General features: G+C 45.4%; 1 protein-coding gene across 1 annotated transcript; it reads right to left on the minus strand.

Moving 5' to 3' along the window:
* Positions 1-660: 660 nt before the first annotated feature.
* Positions 661-6,007, minus strand: IRX1 (iroquois homeobox 1). The gene is made up of 4 exons (XM_067292421.1): positions 5,735-6,007; positions 1,960-2,968; positions 1,308-1,380; positions 661-939 (listed from the first exon to the last, which is right to left on the minus strand). Exons 1-4 carry the CDS (start codon positions 5,996-5,998, stop codon positions 882-884), a joined length of 1,404 nt encoding a protein of 467 aa, XP_067148522.1. The 5' UTR covers positions 5,999-6,007; the 3' UTR covers positions 661-881.
* Between the last annotated feature and the right edge of the window lie 8,642 nt (positions 6,008-14,649).

Below are 14,649 nucleotides of genomic sequence, written 5' to 3' on the forward strand. Positions count from 1 at the left end.
AGTAAATGCTTACAAATAATCCCAATAAATCCAATCCCAATCCAATCCCAATCCAAATAAATAATTTTTTTCGTCTTTGATCAGAATGTAAGCTAAAACACAAAAGGTCTTGATCCAATTTAGGAACTGGTTTAGAAAGTGAGGTTATACTCTAGGAAGCTGAGAGGAAATTTCTCCTTTTCTTTTCCAAGAATCTATTGTATAACATAACTGGAAGTCTGATCCATTTATATTCGAAAAATGGTGATTACAGAACACTCTGATCTATCAGAATTTTAAAAATAATTTAATTTTTGCTAATCAAGAATCAGCTTCACTCAGTTGTTTGAATCTACATGTATGAAAAGGGAAGTTGGCAGTTTGTTTTCGAGAAAACAGCTCATTAAAAGCCTGGATTTGGTATTTTAAGGTTCAGTTATCCAAAGGCAAAAAGAAACAAACAAACAAAACAAAAAAACCCTTGACTTTTTAGAAAGCAAATAATGTTTGAATAGATTTGTAATATATGTTTAAGATCTGCAACAACAGAATACATACATGAAGAGAGCTCATAGTTTCCTTTAGTTTATTAGACAAAAATATATGATTTAGACAAGTTTTGCTGACGCGCTATTTACAATCTGAAATTACTCTATATACAGAAAAAAACACAAACACATGGGAAACATTTACCAAACAAATAATCCAAGAATGGTTAGAATAACACGATCTGAAATGGTACAATGAAGAAGGGGATCCATCTACAGATTTGTGTGATCTCTTTTATGGATTTGCACCACCTTATTGCAAAAAGAGATTGATGGGAGTCGTTTATATCGTTTCCATTTTTTTCTGTCCTTAATACCAGTCTCTGTAATTTTTTTTTCCACCAAACCATTTAATCAAGCAGAAGGGAGAGCCGTTAAAATTCGCGGTGTTCCCTCTTGCTGAGCCAAAGAGCTGCAGGGGGGGAAGGGGGAGAAAAAAAGAAGATGTAACAATCTTTCAGTAAAAAAAGAATCTTTCCTATAATTGCCTGTCTATTGCTATAGTATCCTACTATTAGTTAAATTCACAGCAATCATTTTCGCTAGTGTGATTTACACAATATCTTTGAGGTTTGTTAAGTCTCAGAAAAGCTATACACTGGCTACATACAATTGTAATTTAACCTAACTTTGGAAAGATTATAGCAACTTTTATGTTGCTCTTGTTGTTTGTAGGTATTAGTATGGTGATGATTAGGTGTTATAATTAGTTTTTATTATTCAAACACTCTGCTTCGCATAAGTAACATTCCTGCAGTGAAAACAAACAAACAAACTCACTTGTCACGGACAGGCTGGAAAGGCGATTTGAGCGGCTGAGGTGAGGATTCAGGTTTTGGTACATTTTCTCTTTCTGGAAGGAGACAAAACAAAAAGCAAAAAAAAAAACTCCAGGAGAACCATTTTAGATTAACAATAAAAAAATCTGTACAACGTGCAGAGAACACACCTCCCTATCCTCCTCTTGTTCAGACATGGGCATGTACATGTGTATGTATGTATAGCACTATTACACGGCTGTATTCTTACTCTTAATACTTAAGGAGAATGCAAACTTTTCTTGCCACAGTTTGGATTGTCTTTGAAATGCTTTGAAGATGAGGGTCAGGAAGGAAAGAAAGCAAAGCTCAAAGAATATGTTACACAGTGCTATTCTTGCATTCTTAACTTGTTTGACCGGCATATAGGGTGAGAATGCAATAGTCCACACGAAATGAACTTAATGCATGCAATCAACACGCTGAAGGAGAAATTCAGCGCTAGGGTAAACTCTCTGTAACTCTGTTAAAAACAATCAGTTACACCAAGGCTGAATCTGACACCGTCCCTCAAGAAGAAGTTTGTGTGTGCGTGCACGCATGTGTGCGTGCGTGCACACGTGTGGTTATTTTGGGGGGGATAGGGACAGGGAGATCTTTGCATGGTGCATTACCTATATGTTTGGGACTGGTCCTCTCTGAAGATTTTTCACTGCTTAGGGCTCCCAGGGTTGCTGTTAAAACAGAAGGCTGTTGCTGGGCCTGGAGGTGGTGGTTGTGATGAGCAGCGTGGTGATGGTTTACTCCCAAAAAGGACCTCACATTTAGCAGGGAATTCTGAGTGAGGAAAGCCCCATTTGTCCAGTTGTGAAATTTGCCAATCTGGCATGTGTAAAGTCCATGGCTAGGGAGAAAAGCAGGGTGCTGGATCTGTGGGGAAGTGTGGTTAACCTGGGGAGGAGGGGGTGGAGGCGAAGAAGATTTCAGGGCACCATCAGGACTGGTTGCAGTCTCTGCCAAAGACCAAATCTTGGGTTTGCTGAGAGATGGCATCTGTAAATTGTTCTGTCCACTGGGGCTTATGATTCGTGTGTCAGAGGCCTCCTTCACTATGACCATCGTATCTTTGGGTTTCAGCCCTTCAGATCCTGACAGTGCCAAATCTTTCTCTTTTTCCAAGTGCTCCTCTTCACTGCTTTGTCTCAGGAGCTCGGGTTTCTCCTCCTCTTCCTCGTTGCTCTGCTCCCCGTCGTTCTCATCGATTTTATCTATGTCTATGCTCTCCAAGTCGATTTCCTCATCGTCTTCATTCTTCTCGGGATCCCCCTCATTGTCACTCCCGAAAAGGTTGGCATCTTCTTGATCTTTACTTCTGGAGCCCCAGGTCACTTTGTTCTCCTTCTTGAGGCGCCGGCGGGCGTTGGCGAACCAGGTGGAGACCTGGGTGAGTGTCATCTTGGTGATGATGGCCAGCATGATCTTCTCCCCCTTGGTGGGGTAGGGGTTCTTGCGGTGCTCGTTGAGCCAGGCCTTGAGGGTGCTGGTGCTCTCCCGCGTGGCATTTTTGGGCCGCCCGGGGTCCCCGTACTGGAACTGTCCGTAGGGATAATAGCCAGGGGCAGTGTGGGCAGCAAAGGTAGCAGGGTGAACACCCGGATTATCTTTCAGCTCGTACTGGGAGCCCTGCAACACATTCAGACAAGCGGAGAGGAAAAAGCACATCAATTATCTCGTTAGCGTCTCTAACAGACTTGAATAGGCTACTCCAGGAGCCGGAATATGCCTGTGAACAGTGCAAACGGTCTTCACAGTCAAATTCGGCCCTCCCCGCTCGAGGGTCTTCACGTTTAGATCAGACAGAGGTATTCCCAAACGATCCCCCCTTCTTGCAGAAAAAGAAAAAGAGATGGACTAAGCTGGGGGCTGCCAAACACTATGCGCATTTTCTCTGCAAACCAAAGCAAATCAAACGATGGAAACGCAGTAAGTTCACATTCGCCTCGACGTGACAATTTATTGTGTGGTCGAAATAATCGGGCAGGAAAAAACAGGTATTACACCAGGTACAAACTAATGCCTGCGCACGCCACTAATTATCTGCAAAATATCTGGGAGGATATTACCAATACATCCAGAGCATTCTTATTTGGCCCCAGATTTGTCCTTAAAAGGAGTTGACGTGAAACGAGACTAGGTATATGAACGCAGTTTCGAATAGTTCAGTACGAAAACACTTCTACTGTAAAATATGTTGCATATCCCCCCTTCCCCAAATACTGTAGGATTGTGATGTAAAGTATTGACTTCTGTTAGGAGAGCCTTTGAACTCTGTAATGAAAACTGATCCATGCACTGTAGAATATGTATATGCAGATACTTTATCTCATAAGTTTTACTTTGATCTGAGCAGAGCAAACACAAATTGTTTACAAGCGTTTAGAGACGGTGATTAATTTGCAATCAATATTCTTTTTATCATCAGTAGTAAAACACAGCAAGTCAAATTATCCCATCAGGTGTTTTGTTAAATAACATTTTATCTTTCTAACAACCTCATTAGGCTTCATTATTACCGCAAATTGTCCAGATATTAACTTAATATTTTAGCTCGTGATTTCAAAATTAAAAGAATTCTAGAATTTATTTCAAAATACCATTATCATGGTAAATAATCATCACTGTAGTAAAAAACAAGGATACTTTTGCTAGTAGAAAATTGAATTGTTCCTGAATATGCAACATTTAAAGCCATTTTCTTTCTTTTTTCTTTTCTTTTTTTTTTCGTTTCTATTACAATGTTGCTTTTTCTGGTTCGGAAAAAATATTCATAGCATTAATCTTGCGAAATTTATGTGAGCCTAAAAAATGAACGTCTTTTAAAATGTCCGCAAAGATACTAATCTATCTTTCTCAAACAGTTTAAAAGGAATGTGTATTTTAATTTCAGAGGCAAAGCTTACACACAAAGAGAAGAATGCCACCATTAAAAAAACTGATGTAATTTTTTTATAATGTGTTACAGAGTAGGCTTTCTGCACTCCCTTTATTTGGTTGTTTTTTGTTATTGTTGCTGAAATTATATTTCTCTGTAATCTCTGTTGGGAATTCTTTTGAAGAAGACACTTGTAAATCATTCATTGCTTCTCTGTCAACTTTTACTGCATTACCAAAATCAAGGTTAAAAAAGTGGGAAATGCGGTTTGCTGCAAATGCTTTCGGGAGAAATGTTTGCAACACAAAAAATGACCTGATTTCAGATGTTGACCCTTGTTCAAAAACATACCTACCTACCTACTTAAATATGCATTATATATATATATACACACACACACACATATACATTAAAAACTCTCACAAGTTATGCCTTACGTGTACCCAGTTAAAAATATTCACACTTTATGTTTGGGGGTGGGGGGAAGAGAGAAAAGAGAGGCATTTAGAAATAAAGTGGAAACTATGCGTATCGCTGCTGCGAAATTTGCAGTTACTAGCAACGAAAACGTTTGAACATCAGAGATAAAAACAGCTAGTTAAAAAAAGACCTGTTTCACTTTTTACCCAATACATTCTCAAGGAGAAAAAAATCGAGCACAATCAGGATAACGGTAATTTGTTTTAGAGTTAGTGCGAATATGCCTTTCTGCTTCGATGCCTATAATGGGACGTAGGTGCACTCCTTTGCTTGATGCACATTCTATCTATGATACTCGCCATAAACAGAGTATAAAAAGTTCAGGAAACTGAACGGACCATTTTCAAGGCTCAAAGAAAATGTCTTAAAATAAAAGGACGTGCCAGCTACCTAGACTGCACTTTGGCCTCTCAGAGGGAACCTGCTTATACCTCCATGGAAAAGAAAATGATCAGACGGAAAGAGGACCGCATAGAGAAGCCGTTCGAACAACAGCACCAACAATATCACCCATCATCAACAACAACAACAACAACAACAATAACAACAACAAAAGCCGAGTTGCTAGGGAAAGTCAACAGCACGGACAGGAGTCCTGCACAGCTCTTCCATTGCCAAGAAGAAAAACTCGGTGGAGTTTTGTCCGGCTGGAGCAACGGGGCCAATTCGTGCTGTGTCTAGAGAGGGAGTGCGCCGTGCCCCGTGGCCCCAGACCTCCGCCCCTCACACACACACACACACACACACAAACACACGCTCAGTCCTCTCCACCGCGGATCCCGCCGACCGCCGCCAGCGCGCCTGCTCCGGGCAGCCGCGCGGCGGGTGCGGGGAGCGCGGAGCGCCGCGGAGCGCCGCGGAGTCGAGCCGCGCCGAACCCAGAGCGGTGCTGAGCGACCTCCGCGAAGCACAGGCTGCTCTTTGCCTGCCCCCAGCCCTCCCTCTCCGCGGAGCCCCTCTCCCTCCGCGCTCTCCCTGCCGCGGCTGGGGCAGGCGACGGAGAGGCGGGAAGCGGGCCCGGCGCCGCCGTTACTCACCATCTGGGAGAAGAGGCTAAGGTCGGCGGTATAGGGCAGGAAGGCGCTGTAGTTGGGGGCGCTGTAGGGACTCGCGTACATGCCCAGCACCGAGGTGACAGCGGCCGAGCCGCTGCCCAGTTCGGCGCCCGCGGGCCGGCCCGAGGCGGCGGCGGCGGCGGCAGCGGCGGCGGCGGCGGCGGCCAGCACCCCGGGCCGGTCGCTCCCGTACACCGCCTGGCTGGCGCTGAGATACTGCGGGTAGCCCAGCTGGGGGAAGGACATCTCCAGGGCGCGGGCACGGCGGTGGCGGTGGCGGCAGTGGCGGCAGCAGCAGAAGCGGCAGAAATATATAAAAAAAAAAGGGGTGGGGGGAGGAATTATAAAAAAAAAAAAGAAGAAGAAGAAGAAGTGGGAGGAGGGAGCCTGAACAGCCAGGGAGGGGAGCAGAACAAACCCGGGCTTCTTTGGATCTCTCTTTCTTTCTCTTTCTCTCTTTTTTTCTTTCTCCCCTGCCCCTCCTTTACTGGAGGTAGGCAGGGCGAGAGAACAGAAATCGAGCCGATAATTTTCTTTTTTTCGTTCTGATTTCTTTCTGTCAGAGAAATATTGCAACCTAGATATGGAGGAGGAGGAGGAGTGTGGAAGGATTCAGTGGGGTGTCTTTCCTCAAATCTCGGCTCTTCTGTGCTCCTAAATCCCTTAGATGTGATCTGATCAACAATTGAGCTCCAAGTGATGTGTCTGCCCTTAGGTCCTAGGCTGATCTTTCAGATACAATTTGAAGTTGATGTTTTGATTGGCATCCACTTGAGCTGCAAGCACCGCCCCGCGCCCGCACCTACCCCCTTCGGTGCAGCACGTGGTGCGCAGCGCAGCCTGGGCCACTCGCCTCTGTGTGTGTGTGTGTGTGTGTGTGTGCGCGCGCGCGCGCGCGCGCGTGTGTGTCCGCGCAGCTGCTGGGCTGGGCTGTGTGTGTATTTAATGTTTAGCAATGGGCTCCTTTCAGAAAAGCCCCCACTGCTGTATGACAACCTGTCTACACGATTTTACAGCTGTCCAACATTGGGGTTTTGCTGTTTCGCAGCCCTAGTGTGTCCCCTTTTAACAAAAACAACTGTGTTGCTGTTTTTTTCCACCTTTAACATTGAGTCCCCCTTGTCGTCGTTGGACTCAGGAACAAATGAGAGTGGCCGTGGAAGGAAAAGGGGGCTTTGCAGCCAGGCGACTGGTAACAATTTACTACTAAAAAAGCACACAAATAAATAAATAAATATGGTCTATCTATAGCAACACACAAACGCCACACACACACACACACACACACAAAACTTTGCTGAGAGGCAAAGGGCTCCTAGCAGTTCTTTCCAGAAACCCTTAGTTAAAAAAAAAAAAAAAGACCCGCAGCGATCCCCCCCTCACTCCCCCCCCCCCCGTGCCCTGCCAACCGATTGACACTCGGGGACAATTATCAGAGGCGTTGCGACAGTCCGCAGAGTATTAGCAATAAATAATCCTGCAAATCAACAGTGGAGGGATGTATGCCGACGGGGACAGAAGCCCCCCAGCCCTCGTCCCCGAGCCGAGGGGGGGCTGTCAGGCTTGTAGGTTGTCAAAACTTCCAAACCGCCCATTTCGGCAGGGAAACGCGGGGCGGGGGGAGGGCGAAAGGACCAAAGTGTGTGGTTGACGTTATCATGATTAACAATGATTAGAGATAGGGATGATTTTTCTTCTTCTTCTTCTTCTTCTTCTTCTTCTTCTTCTTCTTCCTCCCCCTTTCACTTAGAGAAGGGGCAGCGAGAGACAAAGGACCCCTCTCCGAGGGACTCGGCCGCCTTGAAGGAAATCGGTTGTCAGTGTGACCTGCCCTTTATGTCGCGAGCTTCCTCGACGTCGCTAGGCTCGCCCGTCCCCCGCCGGGGCCGGCAGAGCCTCTCACTGCCCGGGCGACACCACAAATTTTCCTTTCCCGGCACCGGCTGAGCCCTCCCAGGCCCTCCGGGGGAACCGGGAGCGAAGGGGTGGCGAGCGACGGCAGACCGAGGGATGGCCGTTTTTCGCCCCGACCCTCTCAGCCCCAGTGGGGTCGCCTGGGCTTTGGCCCAGAGTCCTCGGTGAGGCTGACGCTGGCTGTCCCCACGGAATCCCCGTCGCAAGGCGTAGCCCCCTCGGCCGGCCCCCGCTGAGGGGCACGGAGCCGCCGCCGCTCCCCAGCCCACCGCCGTCCGAGCCGCCCGCCCGAGAACTCCGTTTTTGTGCTGAAGGGGCGGCCGGGGCCGCCAGGCTCTTCCCAAGGGGACGACACAGAGGGGGCCGTATAGGGAAAGGCCCGTTGCTTTTCGGGATGCAAGTGCATGGCTGGGGCGGAGGGTGAAAGCGAGATGGTGGAGAGGGAGCGCCGGTGTCTAGCTCCTTTCCCCGAGCCCGGGCGAGAGCCGGCTGTCGAGCTCCGCTCCCGCGGTGTCTCCCTCGGAGCGGCTAGGCGCACCCGCCTCCGCGTTTGCAGCCGCAAAGGTCCCGCCAGGGACTGACCGCCCCTGCGGAGGCGAGAGAGCCCTTCCCTCCCACAAACGCCTCCGTAGGGTGTCGCTAACCCTGGCCAATCCTTCCCTCCCCACGCTCCGAGAAACCTCTCCGTCTGAGAGAGTTGATTAAACTTCCGCCCCCCATCAGTTGAAAATTAGCGAGCTTTCCTCTTCTTGCATCTAACAGGCAGGGGAGAAACCTTCCCCCCACCCCAAAATCTCACCCTCAGACCAGGAGAGCGACCCTCAAACAAAAGTGCACCGCTGCGACAAAGTCGAACGGGGCTTGAAAACTGCCGCGGTGTTTTGCGAATGGAAGTGCCACATTACAGGGGCTGCAGGTAAATAAAGGTGGGATAAGTCACCGACGCTGCCGAAATCTTCTTAGAGCTTTAGATCTGGGTGGAATGTGCATCCAGAAAAGGTTTCCACTTGGAGGCTTAAGAAATGTGAGTCATCCCCTCCCCCCACCCGCCCCCGTCCTACTCAGATCGGTTCAAAGAAAAAAAAAATGTCTCGCTTGCTTTTCTACCAGCCAAGCATCTTTTCCGGCGAACTTTGCTATTCTTCACCTTGCGTGGGAATAAAGCAAACAAACAAAAAGTGAGGGTTACCTGAAATGGTGATTTGGAAAAAGGAAACAGGGCAAAAAACAGAAAAAAAAAAAGAGAAAACAACAACAAAATCGCAAGCTGGGAGGAGAGCTTTGTTTCTCATTTGCAAAGTTCTCAGCGTAAGGATGAGTAGGATCCTGCGAACGCCATTAATTATGCACAATTCTCATCAGCAAACGTGAATCCCTTACCACGCCATTCCAGCTCCTGCATTGGACATTGCCCATTTTTTCTGACAGTTTATTATGTTAGTAGGCAACCTTTCAAAGCCCTTTAACCCCCCCCCCCCCCCCCCCCGTGTGAGTACGCTGGGACCAGAACTGCTGTACTAAGCCACTTAGCTTGAAAATCAGTTTAGTGAAGGTCTGGGAGATCTGGGTTTATTTCTCCCCATACAAGACCTATAGCAGGAGCTTAATCACAGAAGTGCGAAAAAAACGAAACTGTACGGAAAATTACAAACATCACCATCAGCTGCCAGAAGCACCAGGACAATCTTTCACTAAACCCAAGACCTAAACAGTCAAAAAGGTTGGTGTGATCAACTCCCCCATCCGTAAATTAGTTTGAAATTGTTAAGTGGTGGAATAAAATACAGCTTTCCAAAAATATTTTTTTAACATAGTTAGGGCAAAGAAATATTCTCTTTTTTTTTTTTTTTTTTTTTTTTTTTTTTGTGTTCCTGAGAGCAACATTTTAGTTGTTCGATTGTCTTCTTAACTTTCGGCAAAATCTAACAAAAAGGAGTGCAGTGCCAACTCAACCGAAGAGCATTTTTAAAGACGATAAACAGTCACGTAGCAAAAAAGGAACTGGGATCAGAACGAAAAGCAGAGTCACCTTTACATCGGAGAGTGGATGCACATATGAAAACAAGCGTAAGAGAAATATATAGAAACGCTGGGTATAATGTGATTATACCTAAGATAATCGCTTAAAACAAATTGTATACTGTTTAAAATAAATCGACCTAAATGGCCACGCTCATATATTTCAAAGATCATTGAGCAGATTATCTTCTCTTTAAAAAGCCCTTCTTGAGAAGGAGTTTGCTAAAACAGTGTGATCCTTCCAGTTTCTTAAGGCGATGCATCCACTGCCAAGACATTTTCTTTTTATTATTAACAAATCAGTTTAGAGGTCCGATAAGAAATGCAAATCCAGACATAGGGGTCGCTGCTTGGCCGAATTTTAACTAAAGGCTGATTCTGCAGGAATTGGCTAAAGGATATGTTTGCAGAGAGGATATGTGAAGCTTTAACACTGACTCTAAAAAATGAAGTCAGTGATTTTGATCTGCTCCAGATGTCCTAAGAGTGGATATTGCAGTGCTGGGAATCCGCACCAAATATCTGAGGGCACTGATGGTAATCAGCACAACGCATCAGCCGGGGGGGACTGGCAATTGTGATAACCTGCTGCAAATGTGCAGGGCTGGAGATGGCAGTGATAAACCGCTGAAAATGTCTTCAAATGGAGATGACAGAAATGTTGAAAGGAGACACCTAACTACGGGGAGAATAAGATACTAAGCAGAGCACAATTTGAGAATGAAGTTCAGATATTTCTTAGTCTACGGTTCAATAATGTAATTTCCACAGAGATACCATGAACACTGTATGCACTGTATCCGCATACAGATATACATGCATATAAACCTGGTATTAAAATTCGGGGTTTATGCGGCACTGATAAAAAGATCTACCAAAGAAAGGGAGGCTTATTCGCTAAAGCGCCTTGTTTGTGACTTGAGGAGGAAAAAAAAGTTTTAATTTAATTCTGAGGATGCTTTGAAACATTCTGGTAACGATTTATTTTGCAAATCCTCTCTTGATTTTTAGCTCGCCGGTAAGAGACGAAGAAATTTAAGGTGATTTCTTTCGCTAATAGTCCGTTTCAATTTTCTTTCCTGTGTAAAGACCGTACAAGAAAAAAATGTGCCAAAAATAGATTATCCGTATGTTGTTAATTTTCTGACTATCCTTTGCACGTAGTTTCATTGTCTTTTTTATGTGTAAGTTTAAAATAGCTCTATCATTTTAAGTATCAATCCTATACATTTTAATGATACATTTGTGCAGGACTGAATCCATTAATTTAATATATCTTGCCTAGATTATAATTATGCACCGACTGCCGACTATTTGGATCAGTTGACTGAGTTTTCATTAAGTGTATTATACTTGATTTAGCAAGGGACCGTGTTTCATTTGACAACACGTACTTTTTTGGCTATCAGTAGCATTAACACCACTCCGGACGACCTTCGTATTCTTCTCCTCTCGCTGGTCACCCGTTGCCAGGCCCTGTCTTCTCACTGCGTCCGTCCTGAGCACTTCTCATCAGCCCTGATTTATGAGCCTTGTTAAACACTCATTATTACTTTGCACCTTTTTTCTAGCAGGGTCTGGGAAACAACCCCACTTTGTGCCAACAGGGCATGTGTCAAACAATTATAGGTGGAGAGGCGATGCATCTCTGGAGCTCCAGACCTTTCCCCCCCATACCCCCCCCGCCCCAGCCAATCCGAAAAATATTTCTGTTTAAAAAAGAGGGGAAATAGAGCGGGGCGGGGGGGGAAGAAAAATTCTCATTCTCTTTTAATAAATTTAATTCATATCAGCAACAGCCCTCAGACCTCTGACCGTGCAAACGAATGATTTGTTTAGCCCAACCAAACGCAAAGTTGCCGTCAGGAGTACCTGCTCGATTCCCTAAATGCGAACGTGTACTCTACATAACAGTAGAGAAAGGACTAAAGTCTGATCAGCACTCAAGCTAATAGTTTAGGCATCTAAAAAGTCTATGTTATTCAGAAAGTGAGGACATTTAAAAAATAATAATAATTGTAACTTTTTTTCTCTCTCTCTCCCCTTCTTCCTCTTCTTCTTCTTCTTCTTCTTCTTCTTCTTCTTTTCCCCCTCTTTCTGGTAAATGGAAAGAAACAGGATTTTTTTCCACCAATACCGTGGTGGCGACTTTTTATTAATCCTTTATCAGTTCACCTCAATTGCAACCCGAATTTATTTCTAATAGCAATACGAATAAATAGATGTCCTCCTGTGCAGCGTTTTTGTAAATGAATTGTAAAAGCTATGCACACAGTCCTGTATAACCAAGCACACAAATCTATAGAATGAATCGTCTGCGTCTGTCTATATCTATTCATCTGTCCGTCTGCCTACCCATCTATAAATATTTTATAGATCTCAACTTAATTAACAAAATAATTTCCATTTTGTCTCCAAAATGATCAACAGCAATTATGTGAGATTTTTAAGGTTTATAATTTTATGTCACCAGACTGTTGCTTGGGGGCAGAGGCACAATTGCCGTGCCAGCTGCAGTTGTATTTATTTGTTTTTCTGTCTTGTTCCTGTAGGGCTGCATTATGCAGTTTTTAATTAGTTTGTGTTTGTATTTCGCCCGTCCCAAATCAATGCCATCCTGGAGCAATGCAAAGTAAATTCCTGCAGTACAGGTGTAGCTGCTAGCTCTGGAACACTAGGAATCTCGTGTCTTGCAAATGAAAGCAGTGAATGCCATTCAGCCAAACTGTCGGCTTTAAACAGCCAAGAGGAAGGAGATCAAAGCAGAGAGCAGGAACTTCTACTCTCCAGATTAATCTTTATGGTTTGAACGCCTAATGCTATTAAAGGGAACCAGGACATATAGCACATCGTTGGCTACAAAGTTACTTCTAATTTTGCTAAAGTCCTGCCTTATTTTGGCCAATGTAAGCCTTCAGAGCATTTCAAGATGCACTGTTTCCTCTGAGGCCTAGTAACTACTCATCTGAAGTTATGCAGAACTAATACCTTCAGAGACACATTTCTGTTTGTGCACATATTTATATAACTTATCACCTTTTGAAAGATAATTTTGATTTCCTCCTAGGTTCCACAGATAGAACTTGCAGCAATAAATCCTGAAATTCTAGTATCTCCAGACATGAAAAGTCCCTTTATGTTGTGTTTGGTGTCTCTTCTTTCTTGAAATGACCTCTATACGGTGGTGTATAAATCTATTATTCCAGTCACTGGGGAATTCTTTTAAAGCTTTCTTTTTTGTCAAGAATAAGAGATCGTTCATCTTTAACTAGGCCACACAGAAATTATGATTCAACAGCTGTGTATATTTAATTAGAGTAATCTCACTTGAATTTAACTACCTAATGAATTATTTGTTTAAAAGGTAAAAAAGCTTGTTTGCCAAGTACAGTACAACCCACTGATAAGAACTTCCGTTATAAGAACATTAATATTAAAAATATATATTTTATGGTTTTATATTTTAACTCTTTGGTTCTGCCAGCCGTCGATGAGCATGCCGGGTCCGCTACCATGAGGGCTCCGGTCCCCTCCCTTTGACTCACTGGAATGAGCTCCGCGCAGACCGGTGGCACCGACGCGCGTAAATAACGCGCACGACCGCGTCGCCCGTACCGCGGCAGACGGGGCCGGGGCGGGGGGGAAGGGGAGACGGGGCACGGCAGGGTTTCGAGGAGAAATGCCGGCGCCTAAGTGACTCTAAAAGCGGAGCCGAAGTACCAGGTGCGAGAGGGAGGCTGCGCGCCTCTCCGCCCGCTGCGCCCCACTCCGTCCTCTGCGCGCCGACGGCGCGGGGCTGCTGCCCACGGCAGCTGTCCGCCTCCGCGCAGCGCTGTGTGCGCAGGTCCCGGTGAACAGAGGCTGTGGCCGGGAATGTGTCAGAGCGCTGAGCTTCAGGCTGCAAAACAATCATCTTTTTTTTCACCCTTCTTTTCTCTTCATTTTTTTTTTCCTGGCTTGTAAACAGTGCAGCTAATGACAATTCTTTGACTATTTATGATGCTTCGGCCAAGAAAACGAAAACTGGCCAACCTCTACCCTTGACCTTTCTGCTCGGTTCCCAAGTTTTTCAGCTCCTGCACTGTTTCTTTCCAAGATGCAATGCATACAGTGCTAAACTGCAACACTTGTCAGAAGACTCGTTTGAGAGCACCACCGCTCGGGGATTATCTGCCTTAAGAAAAAAAAAGGAGCAATATCTTTTTTTTTTTTCTTTCTTTTTCCCCTTATGCAATAGTAAGAGAAGCTCTTCTTGGCGATTTCTACTGACATGCTGCTGCAAAACTAGGTCCAGGGAAAAAAAAAAATCTGCGGGAGGGAACCCTTCTATAGCATTTTGGCAGGGGGACCTCGCGAAGTGAGCAGCGTGTGGTTACGTTTCGTTTGGCTGGGGAACTTTGGGGTTCTTCCTCTCCTTTTCCTAGCCCACATTCAGCGAGTTCATCGGCTGGGCCTGCACTGCAGGGTAGAGAGCAGCGAGGGTCTCACGGACCTCTCCTCTCCCCGCTCCTCCCCGCAGTGATGCGTGGGCAGCACGCAGAAAGCCCGATCGCTTTTAGAACAGGGCACGGATATTAAACCAGATCTTTGGAGGTAGCGAAGGTAATCAGAGAATGCCATACAAGATGGGGTAATTTCCCTCCCTACCTAGCAAACATTTCTGTGTGTGGGAAGCACCGACGGGAGGGAAAGGAGTGTGTCTTTATATACTTAAGCAGCGGGCAGGGATGGTGAAAGAAGCAGCTAGTTTAAAACTAAGCTTCAACAGCGTTGAGGCATCGGTTCGAGCTAGATTACAAAGTCGTATCTGGGGATTCCTAATAAGTCGCTCTGAAGTTCCCACTCGGGCAGCCCTACAGCGAAGACTGCAAGGCTAATTATCGCTTGAGATGCAAAGCTGCGTATATCAGTCGAGACGTAGTATACACGCAGAGGCAAAGCTGGAGATTTAGTCACGGTTTAAC

Source organism: Apteryx mantelli, chromosome 2 (assembly GCF_036417845.1).
Source record: "Apteryx mantelli isolate bAptMan1 chromosome 2, bAptMan1.hap1, whole genome shotgun sequence".
Taxonomy (NCBI): Eukaryota; Metazoa; Chordata; class Aves; order Apterygiformes; family Apterygidae; genus Apteryx; species Apteryx mantelli.